Raw genomic sequence first — 20,877 nt, 5'->3', positions numbered from 1 at the left:
GTCCAGCTGGGACGGATAATGGTCCTACAGCCACGCCTGGAGTCCTTTTAAAGGGACAGAGCACCCGCAGGGGCGCCTGGAGGCAGGGAAGGGCTCCGCACTGCCGGTGGGGCTCAAGGACAAAAGCTGCCCTGCCCAGGGCCAGCAGCTCCCAGGTTGGGAGAGGGGTGGTGGCTGCCTCAGTTCAGAAATGCTCCCAGACTTTGTCCTTCCTAAACCCCACAGGGCCTCAGGGTCCTCAGGACACAGCACTTGGCCCCCAAAAGACCCCCACTGGCATCACCCCCATGACACATCAGAGCCTGGGTACACCCAGCCCTGCTGCCACAGCTCCAGCCCTGGGGGATGCTCACGGCTGGCACCAGCCCTCTCTGCCCCAGGACGCTGTGCCAGGGCTGTTGGGGGTCCCATGGATATTCCCAGGTTGTCCCCAGCTCTGGCACATGTAGACTAATCCCTACAAAATCCTGTGTGGCACGGCCAGGACTCCTGCCCAGTGCTGACAGCATTTGGTGAGCCCTCAAATCCCCTTTCCAGTAACGGGAGCAGAGCCCTGGACAACACAGGTCACCCTCAGACCCCCCTCACCCCCTGGGGACGTGCAATGCCCAGGGTGGGTAAGTGCCCGATGCCCCAGAGCCCAGCTCCCGCCCGACAACATCCCCAGCACCCCATCCAAGGTTTTGGGGTGGGAAACTCCTGATACAGACTCCATGGTCCACTCTGTGTTCCCAGAGCTCTACATCCCCATTAGAGTGATGGCAGAGTTCAGAGAGCAGCCCCACAACCCACCCGTGGCTGTCCTGGGTCGTGTTCTGCAGCAAGAGGAGCCGTAAATAGCCCGGCCCGCGGAGGGGACGCGCCGGAGACGCTCTCCAGAGCCAGTGGAAAATCTGACAGCGCTTTCCACACTTGACTGGGTTCCAGCAAAGCACCGATAGCGCGGGGGGCCCTGGGGTTTCATGGAATCATGGAATGGTTTGGATGGGAAGGGAGCTTAGAGCTCATCCAGTCCCCTCCCCTTCCATAGGCAGGGACACCTTCCACTAGACCAGGTTGTTCCAGCCTGGCCTTGGAAACTTCCAGGGATGGGACAACCACAGCTGCTCTGGGCAAGCAGCTTCCCCCGTGCTGGGGACCACAGGGATGTTCACAAGAATTCAGCTGTGGAGCCACAGTGGCCACAGCCAGTGGGGAAGTGGCCGACCAGCCCAGCACCCCCAGAGTTTGTGCCAAGCCCTCTGCTCTGACAGAGGGAGGGCTTAGCACAAGCTCTGCAGTTGTTATTTCCCAAAAAACGCATGGTGAAGCAAAGAAAGTAAGTAAAAACACTTTTATTAGACAAATACTTAAACAAACTCAAGACAACAAGAACAAACATAGAAATATTTACATAGTGAAGGAATGGTGCTGGAAAAATGACTCCAGCTCATCTGTGTTGGATGGTAGAATTAAAAATTCCTGTATTTTAGTCCTATAAGATATTTCAAGAGGGATGTATAAATTTTAAAGGATTTAGCATATTCTAAAGTCAACTTTAACACTAAAATGACCACAAAGCGTCAAATATTGGGGAAGAGGGAAGTGCGGCAGCACTTGCTGGGCACATGGCTGCAATGCTCACTAAAAAGGGGATGTTCCTGTTTAAACAAATCTAACTTATTTAAAACCAATAAAAAATGAGCTGTGTTCACCAGTAATGAACATTTTTGGAGTGGTTCACATTTGGTGAAGATTTCCTAGGCTGAGATGGTCTTTGGTGGGAGCTCTGGAGCGCTGCTGAAGGCTTGTTGTGGATCTGGAGTTTAAAATTTTCCTAAGGACTCAAAATATATCATCCTCAGAGGACTCCTCCAGGTACTGGACAGGTTTTTTGACACGGCCAGGCCTGGCACGGGGCTGAGGTGCAGGGCTTTCGTCACCAGAGTCAATGGTGAATGTGTCTTCCTCTATCTTGGATTTCTGGAGGGAAAGCAGGAAAGGAATCATGGATCTGAGCACCCAGAGGGAACACAATGTGCACCACAAGTCTGCTGTGCCATGTGGATGGTGGATGTTTGGGGTGGTGAGAGCAGACCAAGGATCTGGGATGTCTGACCCTTATGGGGGAAAGATTCTTATCCCAGAGGGTGCTCAGGGACTGGTCACAGCCCCAGGAGCATTTGGACAACACTGTCAGACACAGGGTGGGATTGCTGGGGTGTCTTGTGCAGGGCTGGGAGTTGGACTCTATGATCCCTGTGGGCTACTTGCAGCTCAGAATATTCCATGATTCTATGACCCTTCTCTTCCTCACTCCCCACACCCAGGTAGAGGTTTGACCTCCACCAGCTTTTCTTGCTGGCAGAACCCACCCCCACGCTCTGCGGTTCCCTCGGTACTGGTGGCATTGCACAAACCTTTGATGCAACAGATTTGGCAGGCTTCGAGCCAAAATCTGAATCGGAATCTGAATTCAAAGAGCTTGGCTGCCTCTTCACTGCCTTCCTCCCCTTGGCGTTGTCACCCTCGCCGTGCAGGGGACCCTCCTTGGCTGCTGGCTTGGGTTTGGGTGCAGCCTTTTTCTTGGCCAGGACATCCATGATGGAGGGCTGGTTGTCTGGAACAGAACACGGCGTTAAACCCCTGTTCCACTCCTCTCCTGTTCCCAGTTTGGGAATTACTTCCAACAGAAACAGGCTCTGCGCTGCCACAGGGTCAGCACACAGGTTGTCTCCGTTTGAAGCTGGGTTTTCTAGAAAGATCCCTCTTCCACAGATGGTGAGGAATGAGGTTGTTTATCTGCTCAGTTCCACTACATTTAGAGGATCAAATTAAGGTGTCCCCAAAGCAATTTACAGGTTATTTCAGACTGAAAAGTCCTGATCTCACGAGGCTCCATAACCCATCTCAGACCTTCAAAATCCTGCACAGCAAGGAAGGAATTTCCCAAATACTCACTCATTCCTTCTTACCTATATTTTCACTTTTTAAAAGAGCATCTTGAAGCACAGCTTCCAGTTCAGCTTATTTCAGGCCATTTCTGAGTGATAACATGCTTTCTCAATTTAGGAGTGGAAGTAACACTATTTTCCTGCTGGGATCAACGCCGTGTTGATTCCATTTGGAATATACAAAACAGTGTCAAAGTCTGGGGTTTAAAAATCCCTGAGTCAGATGCTGGAGATGGACGAGATGGATCCAGAACTGAATAGATCAAACTATCCCCCCAAAAGCTTGCCTGCTCCAAAGCAGCTTTTTTACCAAAAAGACACGAAGGAGGACATTGACTGCAAGACACAAATTCCACTCGGATTATCCCTGCCAAGTATTACATAGCACTGTAGGAAGCATTCACTTTTCCTGTTCCCAAACTAAAATTCCCTCCCTCCAAGCATGTCCAACATGAACTAGAACACGATATGTTTGGAAACAGACCTCAAACATGACAACCAGAGAACCTCTGCCACAAACCTCAGATCTTTGCTGAAATGCAAACTCCAGTTGCCCAGGCCCTGGAACACCGAGCGAAATCACTCGGGCTGTTTCCCACAGGAATTATAATTGTTCTCTAGAACTGATGTTGCTGAGCTGCCCTTACCCTTGGTGGCTCCAGCCTTCTTGGCTGCAGTGGTTTTTTTGGGCACGGCCTTGGTGCTCGGCACTGGGACGGACGGAGCTGCGGGAGCCTGGCTCACCTTGTCCTCAGGGACATCTTGGACTGGAACAGGATAAGAAAAGCAGAAAGTCAGCTTGAAACAGCCAAGTTATCCCCTCTGCTCTTCCCTGTGCACTGCTGAGGGATTATAGAGCAATCCACGTGGTTTAGAGGTCTCACACTCACCAGGAACAGCACTTGGCGCTGCCTTTTGCTTGGGAGCTTTTGCTGCGTTTTCAGTGGTTTCCCTGGAAAACAAAACCCCAAGTTTTTAATTCAGTTTATGAGGCACTAAATAGGGGAATTAAAAAAAAAAAAAATTGCTCCTAACTTCTGTGCAGCATAAAAGCACAGCTAATTTCCAGTGATTATGGAAAAATACTCACTTGGGAGCAGGTTTGGGCTTGGGAGGAGCCTTTTTCTTAGAGTTTGTGTCAGATTCAGAGTTGCCCTCACTGTCACCCTGGAATTCAGCGTCCTCGTCTGAGCTGGAGTGATTCGAGTCCGAAATGACCATGGGCTTGACTCTGGCTGATGGAAGAACACAGACGTGTTATTTTACACATTTGGCAATATGCAGTTCTGTTTATTTTTCAATATTTTAGCTACAGTTATTAAAAAATAAAGATCTGAATAAAAACAAGCAGATACTGAGACTGCCAGGGAGAAGACTCCAAATGACAAGTGTGTTCTGTCATTTGGAGTCTTCCAACCTCACCCACAACACATTTAATGTGCCAAGACAGTTGTGTAATTAAACCAAATAGCCATATTTCTCTAGTTGCCCATTTATGCTTTTCCTTGAAAATGTGCACAAATGGTAGAAATATTTAATAGTTTCAGACAGTAAAATCAATAAGCCTTTTAAAGATTATTTCTAAATGTGATCTGAGGCTCTGGGAGGTCCCTGCATAGTCAGTTCCATTTACTCCTCCACAAGGAGGACCATCTTTCTCCTGCATCCATGTCCTCACTCACCTGCTGCCTGGCGAACCACTCGCTCTCTTTGAGGAGGTGCTTCAAAGTCAGACTCTGAATCAGATCCTGAGTCAGACCAAGGGTTTCGTTTCTTGGTTTTCTTTAATGGCTTGAAAGGCAGAGTGGCCTGTCTCTTGGCTCCTGAAAAATATTGGGAAGAAGGATGAACCAGCAAACTTCTATGTATGGTTCAGGCTCAGTAGTTCAAGCTCAGCTTAGAAATACACCGAATTCAGAGGATTCTGGCTCAAACAAAGAAAAATAGGAATCTATCCTGCTTGACTGTTATCCAGGATCACTTTCTCACCTATTTTCCCAGAACTACTGATCCTAGGTAGGATCATCACCTTCAGGAAGAGGTCGGATAACCAAACTGACAACCCTTTCCCTCTTTTTCTTGGAGGGAATAACATAAAGCATTTACCTTGCTCAGTCTTCACCTTCTGTGCTAATCTCTTCTTCAGGCCTACAGATTCCTTCTCTCCGGATGTGTTTTCATCCTGATTCTCATCAAATTCATTTTTTTCACTCTGCAGATGCAAGCAGATACCAAACAGTGAGTCAGCTCACAGAGAAGAGGCACGTAGGGTAATGGAGGAGCTGCTTATTTTAGCCATGTAGAAATAGTGGTACAAGAAGCCTAAGTCTGTGAAATAAACTGTGTGTAGAATTGATTATAGATAGGATCTGTAAATTGCATGGGATCTGCCCCAAATCAGGTGACATAAAAGGTAAAATCCAACATGAACAAAAACAGGAATTCTGGCCCCACTCCTGAGCCTCTGGTCCTGCTGCCTCTGGGGGGGATGGGGATATAGGACTGGACAGGGTGGGATAAAAACAAATGTGAGAGTTATTTGGAAAAACTGTTGGGTGGAATCATGTGGAGGAAAAGAGTGACCTGTGTGGCTTCCAGGGTCAAAGAGGTGAAGGGGTGGGTTATATCTCTCTGTTGGAAATGGCTGAATGACACAATTTCAACTAGTCCTATAAAAAGAGTTCAATAATTTTATCTCCTTGATACAGAGAACAATGATGGCACTAAGTGGGTGAAAGCATTGCTGGATATGTAAAGGCTGTTCTGGAGAAGGGAATGTTCTGGCTGTGCCTCCTGCCTGCTAGAGGGTTTATCAAATTCCCAAGACACCTGGAACAACCTTACTTGTATCTGCCCCCCTTTCTCAGCTACCAGCCCATCCCTGGCAGTGCAATGTGCCAAAAATTTCCCTCTAAGCCACCTCCTGGTATGCAAGTCTGTTCTCCTTCAGACTGAGAAACCCCCATTCCCAGTGTTTCCCAAATCCTGAGGTCCTGTCCCTCTCCCTGAACAACTGCTTCAACAGGACAAGTCCAGCTAACAAGGACTCACATTTTTTAGGACTGTATTGAAGAGGATGGTAAAGGAAGATCGAGCATTTGGAACGCTCATTTTTACCTTCACTTTCTTTTTAGTTTTCTTCTCTGCCTCTGCCTTCATTTCAGCAGTGATCCGAGGAACAACCCTGATGCCATGAGGGGATGGCATTACTTCTGCCAGCTGGGTCTTCTTCACCTTTGCTTTCCCTCCTTTCACCTTCAAAGGTTTGCCAACAATCCCTGCACTCTCATCCTGTGCTTGCTTGGCCTCCACTACCTGCAGAGGGGAGCAAAATATAACACAAAAAAGTCAATAAAGGGCTGGTGGATAAGATGAGGGAGTTGATTTTCTGCACTGAGCATTGACATACATCAAGTTCTTCAATGAAGGCAGCAAGGTCTTCCTTCCACAGGTCAGAGGGACTCTTGCGCTTAAGGTTTTCCAGCTCCTTTTCCTAAAGGGAATCACAGATAAACATTTCAATCCACCAGCCAAAAATAAGCTGCATAAGACATAATATATTAGAAATATAATGGTTTTATAAGGAAAGGAATGCACATACTTTGTTATCCCTCTGCTTGCAGAGCTCATCTTTCTTCTCCTTGGTCAGGTACCACAGCGGCATGTTCAGCAGGTAGTTGAAGTCTGGGCCAGAGGCTGAAGATGATTCTTTGTCACTCTCTTCCTCCTCCTCCTCCTCTTCATCCTAAATGTGGATTTGAAACAAATGTAGTCAACAAAAACCCTGACACACGTGTAGGGCTACTGATCAAACATGGAAGCTCTTGAATCCTGCTAAGTGAAAAGCAACTTTAGCTTCTCTGTGGATTACGAAGCCTCAGAGCTTGGGGCCAGTTTGGGCATATTCAGAGCATGACTGAGGCATTACCTTGCTTTGAGCCTCCTTCCAAGCCTTCACCGGATCAGACTCGTACCCTCTCTGGATAAGAACTTGAATCAGCTCTTTCTTGGGTTTGTTTTCTGCAAACAGACATTTCAGGATTGTCACTCAGTGCCCACTACCAGTTGCTGTTAGCTCCTACAGAGCTCGAGACCAGCCTTTCCACATCACAGCTGGGACATGTGGAAGAGCTTGAACAACACCTAAAAAACTCCTATTTAGCAGGAGATTTGTCAGGGAAGCACTGCTCCTGTACCAGCCAAAACAATGTTAATATTTTTCTTTGTTTCCATACATGCATTTCCCCTGTTTTAAGTAGTTTTTGAACTTGGGGAAAAAAGGTATGATGGTATAAAACAGGTTTCATCATGACAGGCAGGTGGAGAAAGAAACCCTTGATAGCTTGGTATAGCTTGCACCTCATTAGACATCACCCGGGAAATTTATGCTCTAAGTGCTCAACCACTGGAAATGCTTCAGCTGGAATTTGCTCCTTTTTAAGGTATCAGAAGCCATCAACCATGAGGCACAAATACAAATGAAACCAGCTCTGGCAGCCTTGGAACTACTTATTACAAAAACCCAAGAAAATGCATTTCAGGGGAATTATTTCTCTTCCTGAGTTCACTCAGACAGACTCGAGCTGCTGGGATTACTGGGCTGCCTTCAGACACAAACCACAAAGCATCTTATGACACGTTGTCTGGCCGCATCCTCCGTGAAGGCAGCGGAACACAGGCTGGCTTTTACACCGAGGGGGAAAAGTTGATTGAAAAATGTGAATGTTGGAAACAAAGATCTGCTTCTTTTTCTAGCTCATGATTCTCAGATGCTGCTGCTTCAGTATCATCTAAGTTTGAAACGCCAGTCCACGCAGAACGTGATTTGAAATATTTTTGCAGAGGTTCACAAAGATAATGGAGAGAGACAGATCCTTAAGAATGCATTTCACAGCAAACACTACCCCTTTCTAAACCCACAAATAATTAACTCCTACTCCTACCAAGTCAGAAATAAATGGGAATTATTGCTAAACTATTAAAAAAATTCTCTCAAAAATTCTCAAACATAGAGCAGGAAAGCTGCATAAGTATCCCCTTGTCATTATTATGTGTATAATACACAGACCAAGGATACTCTGTGAAGCATTTTCCTCTTAGATGTCACAAGAACAGAGATAAGTGCTGGTGCGGTTTGTAAAAACCAGCCTGGGGCTGAGGGGGTGATGACAGAGCTCAAGAGATCACCCAGTTCTCCCACTTACAATCCCAGTCACCAAGAACAACATACCGATCACAATTTTGCCATCTATTTTCTCCAGGATGAAGCGAGCCTGGTTGCTCAGCTTTGCAGATTCAGCACCCAGCATCCCAATTAGCCATTCCTTCCTCAAACTGTAATATCGGAGACGGAGTTCAAAGAACTCCTTAAGAATATCCTGGGGAGAGTCGTATTTCTTGAGAAAACCGACATGGTCAAAAAGAACCTGGAGGAAAATGAAAGAACACGGGTGTTATGATGATAAAACTGATTCCAAACATACTGAAAAGTTACCTATAACACAAGTGTGATGGTACCACTGAATCATTAACCAACAAATTATGGAATCTCGGTGTTGTTCTAGAAACTACTTCAGTTTGTGAGCACAGCAGCAGAGACAATTCTAGAATTTCACCGTTCTTGAATATGCACAGTAGAGTTAAGGTTACTTGAATCTTCGAGCTTTGTGCAGGACAAACATCTCGCATCAAAGCTTCACACATTGTCAGGAACCAGACGTTCAGTGCCCCTGCTGCTGGCTCAAAGAGCTCTGCAAACTGTGATTTCAGAGCATTCTGCCTCCTTCAGGCAAACCATCCACTCCGGACCCACTCCTAAGCCAGGCTCTTGACCTTTGAAAGCTGATTTAAAACCAGTAACAGCAGAAAAATCAAAGTGAATAGGTTACTGCCAAAGAGGATTTTTGTTTCACGCAACGACTGCAGCTGTCCACGGAGTCTGAGTTAAACGAAGAAATTCCTTCAGCAAAATCTGTCACGTACCATGGAGTTGCATGTTAAACTTGTTTGGAGTTTGAAGACCTTATGCAGCCCCACAGCTTCGGCTTCTGCGAGTTTATCTTCAGTCATCTTCACCACAAACCTCACTGTGGTGTCTGTGTGATATTCTTTGTAGTCTGTGATTAGAGGGGGGGTCTTCTCAGTCCCGTTCAACATTGGCTCCAGAACCTGCTCTTTATATGTCTGAGGAAAGAAACAAAATCAGATCCAAAACCCACTACTCACTTTTTGCTCTAAATAAACTATACATTCCCAGAGCAGATTCCCTGTTTATTACCTGTGTCCATGTTCTAACAGGCAGCTCAGTGATCTCGATGGTTGTAGAATCAAGGATGGAGACTTCACCACTTATCACATACTGATTAGGCCCCAGCTCATCTATGGTGCCTTTGAAATTCCTGTAACTGGGAAGCTGAGGAGAAAAAACACAGATTCAGCTTTGTGTTCGATGCCTCTTTTAGTAAGCATGCCCATAAAATGCTAAATATGAGCTCAATAAACTAACAAGCAAGACATTTGTTTTTTAATTATATTATTTACCATTGGCAGTGGCTCTTCTCCATCCATCAGCCGACGGATATTGTTAACAACTTCCCTGATATCAAAGTTGGGGATTTTACAGGCCCAGCCAGTACCAATCCCTTCAGCCCCATTGACCAGCACCATTGGAATGATGGGCATGTACCACTCTGGCTCCACACGCTGGTTGTCATCATAGAGGAACCTCAGGATGTTGTCATCCATTGGTGGGAACACCAGGCGTGCCAGAGGACTAGAATAGAGAAGGGAATTTAAGTCCAAATTCTTGCTACAGAACAGGACCTCCATGCAAAAAGACACCTCCTTAATTTTTATTATTCCACCCAAATTTCTTCCTTTGGTTCTGCTTCCATTTCCATATTCTCTGTGCTGATAGCTATGTTTCCATAATGGAATCTAGCACTGAACCTCACTTCAATTGTTGCTACTCTGGGTATGCAAGTATAGCCCGAAGTTTTAAAGGGAAAAATTCAATTTTTCATTCTAATTGCTGCAAAATTGAGTCCTTTAGGACAGTAAGAACTTCAGAATGCTGACCTGAGCATGGTGAAGATGTATCGAGGGCTGGCAGAGTCTTTCCCTCCGTGCAGCCTTGTGCCAAACTGACCGATAGGCTGGAGCAAGTTGAGGTTGTTGCTGCCCACGAAGTTCTGAGCCAAGTTAATGATGGTCATCATCAGTGCAGCCTGCAATAAAGGAGGTGCAAAAACCATGCAGAATGGTTCAAGGGATGGACAAAGTAAGGCAACATTCACACCAAGAACTTCACTGATACAGAGGATAAACTCAGTTGATGAAAAACTGGAGGAAACTCAAGGAAAATGCATCCCAAGACCATCTGAAATGTTCTAATGACCCATGTCTCTGTCTATTGCTGTCTACCTGCTCTGAAACCTCCAGTGAAAGATTCTGTCAGTCTCCACAGAGAACCTTGTGGTAGTGCTTAAATTTTCCTGACCTAGACAGAAAGGTTATTAACATCTGCCTAAGTCCATCACAAATTAAGTAGGGTTTTTTTGTTCCACTTTTTGAATGAACTATGCTCGCATGAAGTCCAGATAGGCAGAATGACCAATGTCAGATTAAATTAATACTGAAGAATTAATTGTGGAAACAGCTAAACAGCAACTTCCCTTTGGTGTACACATTCAAACATCTAGTTCTGATTTAGAGGCATCGTAACTCACACCAACAGAAGGGCTTTTTGCCTTTCCTTTAAAGTGTTTTGCACACCCCGGCAGGTTCTTACCTCACCATGGTGGTATGAAGACATCTCAGCAACAGAACCAGCCAACTGAGCAACCTTCACCTCCCGCTTATCGTTTCGTTTGAAACAGGTGAACAAAACCTTCCTCTGACCTGGCTTCAAACCTGTATGAAAAAAGAAAAGACCTCGTGGTTAGAACATATGATGTGATGCACTTGGTTTCTGCTCTCTAGAGATGCAAAAACTACTTAAAGATTCTGTACCAGCTGAGGAAGGTACTGGCAATAGTATACTACAAAACGGACAAGACATTTCATCCAAAGATGAAAAAATCTTAGCAGAAAACAAACTTCAGGATATTGACCCTGAGACCTCAGCAGGCTTCCTGGCTCTGATGTGACATCAAACACCCATTTCCTCAGTTCTGGGGATACACCATGCAGAATCACGACTTAGAAATCACTTACCATCAACCAGTGATGGGATTGATCTCTCATTATCTGAGTTTGAGAACAGCACTAACTCCTTGTTGATGAAGTCATTGTATGTCAGGTAATCAGTGTTTTTCCCATACAGGTATTCCTAAGAAAAACAGAGAAGATTGCCTTAATTTTAGCAGGGCCTAATCAGTTTCTTGGCAAGTTTCACTGAAATGGGAACTCCTTGTAAGACTAGCTAAATACAGTTCAAGTGATGACACCCTTTGCATGGCAAAGGGAAACACTTCCCAGGTTGCATTATTTCCTCCATTCTGGGGAAAATAAAGACTTCATTTGCCTCTGCTTGAGTTATTATTTTCCTATTGATACAGTAACTTGAAAGATGAGAGTTAAAAATGAAGTTGACAGTTGGATAATTGACAATGAGGCTATACTGATGAGAGAAGAAGCTGCTCTGCAAAATCCTGACACATTTTCAACATCCTATAATCCAGACCTGACTCATTGACTGAGCTGTGTGCAGCTCTGGCGTGCTGGGATGAAGCTGAGAACAGCCCCAGGCAGAGACTGGAAACCAGTTTCCTTATAAACATAAACCTTTTACCTCTGGTAGACCGTGCAGCTTCCGTTGTCTTCTATCCTCCATGAAATTAGTCAGCCACTCCTTTCGCTCTTCTATCTTCTTCTTGCTAAAGGCCTGGATGTTACAAAATGAAAAGTAACTCAATTCCAGAACATTCTGTGGTTGTGCACTATTGGATCACTTGAGAAAAAGGAAGAGCTTACACAGGAGAACATGTTAACAGGCTGATTTAAGAGCCCAAGAAATGCAATAAAAGTGTTCTGTGGCTAAACATATTAAGAGCATAATTTCCACCACTCTGCAGAAGACAGAGTAGTTAGGTTTAAATTTATAGATTTTTAATATAATAACACAAGACTAAAGCAGATTTGAGGGGAAATTAATATTTTGTGGAAAAACTTGATTTTTTAGCATTGCCTAACAATTCTGAATATTTAAGAATCAAGAACCAGCTAAGGTGAAGTTCACAGAAACAAGAACTATTTTAATCCACCGCTTTGCACTGCGGGAGGAGGGGGAGATCTAACTCTGAGAAAACTGCAGCAGAATACACAGAAAAATGTTGAAGGAATATTTACTATTGTGTCTGAAAATGTCAATTGGTTTGTAGTGATTAGTTTGTTCCAAGCTATATTTAAAGCCCATCACTAAAAGGGTACTCTTGCCCTGAGGTCGAAGGGCAGATTCGCCGCTCCTTGTTCAACTAAACGTGTAGCCTTGGTAACACAGAGATTGTCTCCAGCCCAAAGGCCTACAAGAGCATTTTAAGAGAAAACACAGAGCACTCTACAAGGTGAAATACCAAAGGTAGCAAGTCAGCAATTAAATCAAGTGTAAGTTACCAGGGTGATCGCAGCGTCATCTTCAGGCCCAGAATATTTGAAGCTAATTCGGTGTTTTGCCATATCTGCAAAGTATTCTTTGGCCTCCTTTGATGTGCTGGTACCCAAACCTGCAGGGACAGGAGAGTTAATCCTGATGACTTTTAGCCTAAATTAAGTTCCAATTCAAAGAAATATTTTGCTATGCCCAGTTTTTGTGATGCACCATATGAACATACAGTGTGAAGATGACTTCCTGAAAACTTAAGTTACTTCAAAACAAGATGTATCATGAAAGTAATAAAAATTACAATTAAGTGAGCAGTGGCATGTAGTAGTTTTGGATTTTGTCTGCAATTCCTGTAGATACCTGAAATCTATTTGGAATATCATAGGAGGAAAGAGACTTGGAGGACACCCAGTCCAAATCCTTTCTGCAAAGCAGGATTGGCTGCATCAAATCATCAATGCTCTCACTTGGATCACTTTCACCATATTAAGTTTTTACAAACCTTTGTAGTACTTGATTTTCCACGAGTTGTAGTTCTGTGTACTGGCTTTCCATTCTTCAAACTCAGGAATGCTATAGAATGCAATTTCTTCTTTATTTTTAGAGGCCTGTAATGGACAAACATTTTAACTGTGAAATGAAAGGCATTTTTGGGCAATGGATCCTCAGTCATTCACTTAATTCATCCCTAGCCCTCACCTTTATGATGGGAGTAATGAATTCCTCCAAAAAATTGTGTCTTAGAAGAGATGGCCAATTGTGATGGATGAAGTTAATCAGCAAACCTTTGATGTGTGATCCATCCTGATCCTGAATTATAAAAGAAAAAAACAAACAATATTTTATCATGGAATGATGGAAATAACATTTTTTGGCTTAATAGTAAATGAATTTGTAATTCCAACTAACCGACCCTATTAACTTTCACCTCTGAAAAGGTGGCCTTGTGTTAATTGCTGAAAATGAAGAGAAACAAAAAAGGTAGATTCTTGGTGAAAAGAAGTGTTGAGGACTGGTCAAGGATTTTGAATCAGCAGAATGGAGAAACAGTGTTTAGCTATTTGATGTAACTCACCATTTTACTATTTTATGGCTGAAAAGACATTATGACCCACAAAAATGTAAAATGGGAAAAAGAAACACAGAGAATTTGGTACAATAGCAGCAGTTAGAGAAATATTTTCTTCCTATCTCTTTATTTAAGTGCTAATTGTTATCCTCTCCCAACCTTCAATTTTAATGAACCTCACCTGATCTGTCATGATCATAATCTTTCCATAGCGAAGACTTTTTAAAGAGTCTTGATCTTCATATTTCTTTTGATATTGCAAACCCACAATCTTGATGATGTTGTTGATTTCAGCATTTTCCATAATCTGAAAGAGATCACACAGAATAAAAACCTGTCCTTCAGACTCAAAATGTAGCTCAAGAAAGTATAAAGTTATCCATAAGCGAATCATTGGCTGAGTTATGTCCCACTGGGTTTTTTTTTTTTTTGCTGTTTAGAAACTTGTAATTTCTAATGGTTAAATTACTCTAGATAATTCCAAGCATTTCCCAACCACAACACAAACATTATCCCCTCAGGCAAATCACTGAACAGGACTTAATCAATATTCCTACTTAACCAGTGAGGCAGGCTCAAGGTGAGGGAAGACTCAGGTGTTTAAGGCACTGCTCCTTGGAGTTCCAGTGCTCCAGGTGCAGCTGCACCGACTCATTGCACAAATCACACCACACCTTCCAACACGTAACTGCAACCATTTTCTAACCAACCTGCTTATGAGAAGCTTCCCTGACATTGAGGATTTTCCCACGGAGAGGAAATACTCCATATTTGTCTCTACCAACCACTCCCAGACCAGAGACAGCCAGAGTTTTGGCTGAGTCTCCCTCAGTCAGGATCAACGTACAATCTAAAGAATTCTTACTGCCTAAAAAAGAAGAAAATCGAGTCAGTTTTCTACTTAAGAAATTAAATCCAAGGCTGCACATTCACGACTGAACAAGTATAAATAATCTTTTAACACAGTTTTTTGGCACTGCACACGGTAAATGGGGATAATCATAGTAAATGGGACTGCAAAATGAGAGTAAAACTATAATGACAGGTTTTCTCTTCTCGCTTTTCCTTAGGAGACAAATCTTTTGTTTAACTAACAAGTTTTAACTGTTTTTCAATGAACTGGTTACAAAGGATATCAAACACTTACCAGCATCATTGGCATCATCCAGTTTAGGAACACCCTTAATCTTGGAGTGTTTCACAGCTGAACATTTCTTATTCAGCTGGTTCTGAGCTTTAAATTTTACCCAATTTAGGATACTTTCAACAATGCCACAGCCAACTGCCTGCAATACAAAACCCAATCCAAAGTTGTGGGAAAAGCCTCAACAATGACAGAAACTTTTGTTACATATTTTTTTACAGACATCTTGACTGTCCATGTACATCAGGACTTACACCCTTAATGAATTTTTCACTCAGTTTACAGGTAGAGCCAAAGTTCTTTGACTGCAGAGTCATGTTCTCCTTAGTCTGTGAGTCAAAGGTTGGATTTTCAATCAAGGCATTCACAAAAATCCACATGTGGTTCTTCACCTGTAGTTAAATACAACAAGGATCACACACTGTACAGGCTCAGCTCACCTGTCAATCACACAGGGAGGGAACACTTGGCATTGTAGGATTTGGAATTTTTGTAGATATTCTGTTAATTTTGAACAGCTAATGAACACTCATGAACAGTGTTAGACGACTTGGGATGTCAAGGAATTGGCATCTCTCCACCTGAAGAGGTGTTATCTAACAGATACTGAGGTTTAGTGCATCTAGACCGACTTACAGGGACTACAAAACACATTGCTTAAGCAAAGGGAAGTTAATTGGCTTAAACTGGACAATATGAGACTTCTGTAATTAGTAATCTTATATATATTGTCTGCACAATGAAAAAGTGTTATTAGTTAATGCACCTATGTATTAAGCTGAAGTTACAATTTGCAGTAATACTCAAGTTGTGTTTCCCGCCTGGAAAATTCTGACATTGTACCTGGAAAGGCTTCACTCCAACTCCATTTTTATTCTTCTTTTTCACAACATCAATGAGTTTGGTCACAAGCTGGTCAGCCACATAATCGACGTGTCTGCCACCCTGAGGAGAATGGGACAAGGACCTGGGACTAAGGCCACTAAAACCCTCAAAACCATAAATATCTATTTAAAACTTTAAGCACATTCTTTGCAACATTAAAGCATTTTTCACTAACGTAAGTACACTTGCAAATAACCAAGAATATTAATGTTGAATATGGCACTAGCTTGACTAAACACACTAAGGAGTTACCTTTGTGGTGGCAATGCTGTTAACAAAGCTGACTTGCTGGAAGCCTTTTTCACTCAAAGTCAAGCACACTTCCCATCGGGAATTGACTTCCTCATGGATAACTTTAAGTGCATTCCCAGTTTCATCGACCTTATCCTTCAGATAGAGGTCCACATAGCTGCGGAATCCTTTCACCTGCACGCAGATGAGAGCAGACAACTGGTTGATAATAGCTCCTATAAATACTTAATTCACATTCTCCTGCAAAAAATCTCTCTTGCATGTGTTCCTTTGCTCTGTGTGATGAGAGCCTCAAAAGAATCACACTGGTTAACTGGCACAAAAAAAAACCCCAGATATTTGTGTTTCTTTTCAATGCTCACTTACAGGAAGCCTCTGTCCATTCAGGAAAACTTTGACATCCTTTGTGGATCCAGCAATATCATAGGCTCTTCGAGACATCAGTGCTACAATGTCCTTATCCAGAACAGTCATTTTGAATTTGGACAGATCAGGTTGGAAAGTGACACAGGTGTAATCATCTCCATCAAAGTATTTCAGCTTCATTTCTCCAGCCTTTCCCATATTGTCTGTCCACGTCTGAGGAAAGGAACTTTGGTGACTTTCAAGTCAAACACACACATAACTACCTTAGTCTTTAAAAGCAGTAAGATGGTTTATGTGGTTTAGATATCTTTGAATTAAACAAAAACTCTGGTTAAAAACCAGATTCTGATGCTGTCTGCTAATTTCTTTATTCCTTTGAATTACATTTTGTGGGTCAAATTTACTCTAATCACACTGAACTAGTTTTGAAACAAAACCTTAGGATCTCATTTGAAAACCTCAGTTATAAACTCCCTGGAAAGAAAAGTGCTCCTACCTGCTTGAACAACTTTTTGTATTCACGACATCCAGTTTCCACAGTAAATTTTTTGCTGAATATGTTGCACAGTTTGGCTCCATAACCATTTCTCCCCCCTGGAATTAGAAGGAACACAGACTTGTGTTATTCTCTTTGTCCAAAACCATCTAAGAGAATCCAAGACTAACTGGAGTTTGTCAATGTCCACCCAATTCTAAGACAACTGTCAAGAAGCAACAATATTCTACAAGCTTAGTATGCAATTACAAACTTTGATTTAATTAGGGTTTAAGAGAATATTCAAAGACCATTTTCCCTGTTCCCATGTTTGCACTGTTGTTATGTTAAACAGAGCACATAGACTTCTCTGATAGATTCAGAACATCATTTTCATAGAATCATAGAATAATTTGGTTTGGAAGGAACCTTAAAGCCCATCCAGTCCCACTATTTGCTGTAGGCAGGGCACATTCCACTAGCCCACGTTGCTTCAAGCCCTGTCCAACATGGCCTTGGACACTTCCAGGAGTGGGGCAGCCACAGCTTCTCTGTGCCAGAACCACACCACCGTCACAGAGAGGAATGTCTTCTGTATATCTCATCTAAATTTCCCCTTGTTCAGTTTTCAGACTGCATTAAGGACTCCCTTCCTGCCCTTTCTAGTTCAGGTCACACACTTAGAGCTGCTCAGAGGTATTAGTGCATACCAGAGCCTTCCTCACCTGTGACTTTCTTCTCATTGTCATCATAGTTGCTGGATGTCAGCAGCTGTCCAAAGATCATAGCAGGCACATAGACCTTCTCCACTTTGTGTTCAACAACTGGGATACCTTTCCCATTGTTCCACACACTGATTGTGTTATTCTCTCTGGGGAGGGAAAGAAAAGTCTGTTTTTAAGGCTGCAAATGGCTGAGCTGTGAAAGAAGTCACCAAAAGGCTCTGAGGAAAAGGCACCATTTCACCAGGAACAAATGTGTGCTCAGCAAGTGCAGCAGCTGCCAGCAGAGGGGGGACAGGCAACACAGAAATGCCCAGATCTGCACATGCCGGCTCTGAAATGGACCCACACACAAAACCCCCCTGTCTGTGCTCAATCAGGGTGAAAAGAGAGAGGAAGAGGTGGAAAACCACAGCAACGAAAGAGCAGCCATTTCCCCAGTCAGGCCTCTGTAAGAGACCAGGGGAATAAGCACAGAGAAAGGCTTTCCACAACTGGTGAATTAAATTTGGGCTATCTCAGATCAGCCCCACAGCCCTGCAGTGCCACCTCAGCTTTGCAGAACAGCTGAAGGCAACCAACAACAATGAAACCAAACTTACACATCAATTGTGACTTTAATGCATGACATGTTTTTATCCCTCTGCTTGTTGTCTGCAGCATTCACTAGGAAGGAAAGAGAATATTTTTTTTTATTACATTCTCAATCAAGGGAAAATGATGAATTATGAAGTGTTCCAGTAGAATGAACATAAAAAGTCACTACAGTGTTGCTAATAATCATCTCAGCATGAAAATATTTTGCAAATTACAAAGAGGAGTGCAAGTTATCATGGAATTATGAAGGTTGGAAATGACCTCTGAATTCCTTCAGTGCAACCATTGACATAAAAAGGAGAATTTTGGGCAGGTTTGTAATTAGATTTTTGAAATTTTTCTTTGTTTCAAATGAATGGCTTGCTATTAAGCAGTGCTAATAAGTTCTTACTAATTTATATCCGTTAATAACCCGTCATTCACTGACTCAATGGATGTCAGCTTACCCAGAATCTCATCAAAGATTTTGTACAAGCCAGGCACAAAGGTCACATCTCTGCAGTTGAGGCCAACGCCTTCATCAAAAACCCACATTTGCTGGGAAAAAAAGAAGGAATCTGTAAGTGCCCAGATACAACCCCTCTTCCGTGCGCATCAGTTTGTAAAGCAGTTGTTTTGTGATTGATAAGCAGATGTTTTGTGCTTTGTAAACAGCTGCTAAGAGCTCCCCGCCTGCCCCGAGGTGCTCGGGGGGCTCAGCCCCGCTGCCCCCTGCTCCCACCTGGGTGACGAGCTCCACGGAGCCGATGTAGGTGTCTGGCCGGAGCAGGATGTGCTCCAGCTGCGTCTTCTTCTGGTAGATGTGCTCCACCGTGAGCTTCTTGGGGCCATCGGCCTTGCCCACGGGGATGTTCTCGTTCGCGGGCTGTGGGGGAGAGGCAGCGGCGGTGAGGGGGCGAACAGGGACAACGCATGGGGCCAGGCCGAGGCGGGGAAGAGCATCGGAATCGCGCAGGAGCGGGAGGGCTGGGAAAAGAGCCGAGAGAGGGGCCTGCGGATACCCTGAAGGAGACCCAAGGAGGGGGCTGAGAAGGACCCGGGGAAACGCTGAGGGGGGGACAGGGCGAACTTGCGGGTGCCCGGCGGGGCTGAGGGGGGCTCGAGGGGACGGTATGGAGGCGGATCACAAAGCTCCGCAGGGTCGGGGGCAGCGGTGGTGGCAGGACGCACCCGGAGAGGTGACGAGGGCTGAGAGAGCTCCATGGCGGCGGCGGCGGCGGCCAGAGCGGCTGAGGCGGTGATGGCGGCGCCAACGACCCTTCAAACCTCCGCTCGTCCCGCCGAAACGCGCGGCCAATCCCCGCTCGCGGCCCCCGGCGCTCTGCCAATCGCAGTGCGGGGACGGGCACACGGCTGGAACTCTGCCCGCCCTCTGACCTATCAGAGGCCGCACCGCGCGTTCAAACCGGCCAGTCGGGAGGGAGAGCGATGAGATGGACAGCAGGATGGACCAATAGAGAAGCGGCAGGGAGGGTGCCGGAGGTTCCCGTTTGCCGTTGGTGGTGGGACATACTGGGATACACTGGGATACACTGGGACACACTGGGAACCCCCGGACACACACTGGAATACACTGGACAGACCCTGTGGACCCACTGGGGTACTGCTACACACTGGGCAAGCCCCAGGGATTCACTGGGACCTATTGAACTGGGACACTGGACAGACCCATTGGACATGGGATACTGGGCAGACCCTGGACATGCACTGGGATACATTTGGAATCACTGGGTTTCAGTGGACAAAATGTCCCAACCCCTTGGACACCCACTGGGATACACTGGGAGGGCCTCAGGAACCCACAGGAATACACTTAGCAAGATTTGGCTGGGATATACTGGACCACACTGTGTTCTGAGACCAAAACAGACCTTGCTGACATGCAGACCTGTGCCAGGGTGTCCCCTCCCAGTTACTGCCAATCCCCAGGGGACTAGAGCCTGCTCCCAGCCCTTCCAGTCCCTGTTCCCATTCCCGGGTGTGTCCCCTCAGTCCCTTGCTGCCATGTGCCCCCAGAACAAAGCATGGTGTCATAAAAACCAACATTTTTGTATCTTTATTTCTGGGTGGTGACCGTGTTGACTCCAGTGGGTTTAGGAGGCTGGAGGCACAGCCTAACATTGCCCCATGGCACGGGGATCTGTGGGATGGCGCAGCTGGAGCTGGGCATGGCACAGTCTGGTTGCACACCCGGTGTCCCCTCAGTGCTCCGACACAGCTCCGACACCTCCCATGGTGCTCCCGGGGACATTCCCCAGCCACACAGGCCTGGAAGAATGCCTGGAGCTCCTGCTTGCGTGTCACCATTGTCACCACATGTGCCGGTAAGGAAAAGCCACCTCGATGCAGAGCACGGCCAGCGGTATGGAGCAGTTGTGGCGGTGGCCGGCCAGCAGCCGGCCCTCGCCCAGGGCAGTGGCCATGCCCTCGGCTGAGCCAGAGCTGCGCCAGCCCTGGCAATCCCACCGGTGGGCATGGCCACCCCGTGGCGTGGAGCCGTGCCAGGCTAGCCGGTGGGGCCTGTGGGTGGGGACAGGGTGAGAGGGGCTGGGGGCACCCTGGGGTGCCCCAGCTCTTTGCTCCTGCACTTCTGCAGGGTGGGAGCCAGCACAGACCCCCCGTTCCAGCTCCCACACAGGGCCATCCATCCAGGACCTGTCCACACTCACCAGAGGGGATCTGCCAGGATGTTGCGCCCGTTGAAGGAGTAGATGGGACTCTGCAGGACAGCACCAGACTGACCCCCAAAAAGGGAGCTCCAGGACTTGGCCAGCAGCTGCCCCTGTGGGCACGAGCCACGGTGCTGAGCCAGGGGCCAGGAGAATGCCCCTTG

At 45.4% G+C, this 20,877-nt stretch overlaps 1 protein-coding gene across 1 annotated transcript; it reads right to left on the bottom strand.

Annotated features, from left to right (window-relative positions):
• Positions 1-1,824: 1,824 nt before the first annotated feature.
• On the bottom strand, positions 1,825-19,315 carry TOP2A (DNA topoisomerase II alpha). The gene is made up of 35 exons (XM_021532954.3): positions 19,215-19,315; positions 18,766-18,909; positions 18,491-18,581; positions 18,050-18,113; positions 17,451-17,596; positions 16,747-16,844; positions 16,251-16,463; positions 15,885-16,058; positions 15,591-15,692; positions 15,002-15,139; positions 14,751-14,889; positions 14,314-14,471; positions 13,785-13,910; positions 13,234-13,344; positions 13,037-13,142; positions 12,546-12,655; positions 11,725-11,817; positions 11,148-11,262; positions 10,723-10,844; positions 10,011-10,159; positions 9,474-9,705; positions 9,211-9,345; positions 8,916-9,116; positions 8,164-8,359; positions 6,862-6,953; positions 6,535-6,678; positions 6,343-6,426; positions 6,051-6,248; positions 5,040-5,145; positions 4,616-4,756; positions 4,024-4,168; positions 3,824-3,885; positions 3,581-3,700; positions 2,400-2,599; positions 1,825-1,962 (listed from the first exon to the last, which is right to left on the bottom strand). Exons 1-35 carry the CDS (start codon positions 19,245-19,247, stop codon positions 1,825-1,827), a joined length of 4,626 nt encoding a protein of 1,541 aa, XP_021388629.2. The 5' UTR covers positions 19,248-19,315.
• Between the last annotated feature and the right edge of the window lie 1,562 nt (positions 19,316-20,877).

The sequence above is a fragment of the Lonchura striata genome, chromosome 25 (assembly GCF_046129695.1).
Source record: "Lonchura striata isolate bLonStr1 chromosome 25, bLonStr1.mat, whole genome shotgun sequence".
NCBI classification, from domain to species: Eukaryota; Metazoa; Chordata; class Aves; order Passeriformes; family Estrildidae; genus Lonchura; species Lonchura striata.
This window is presented reverse-complemented; position numbering and strand designations above follow the sequence as displayed.

Coding starts and splice junctions, on each gene's coding strand:
- TOP2A (XM_021532954.3), bottom strand. CDS start 19,247: ATGGAGCTCTCTCAGCCCTCGTCACCTCTCCGG. Junction 18,910..19,214: donor AGCCCTCGTCACCTCTCCGG/GTGCGTCCTGCC, acceptor TCTCCCCCACAG/CCCGCGAACGAGAACATCCC. Junction 4,169..4,615: donor AGTGGTTCGCCAGGCAGCAG/GTGAGTGAGGAC, acceptor TTCTTCCATCAG/CCAGAGTCAAGCCCATGGTC.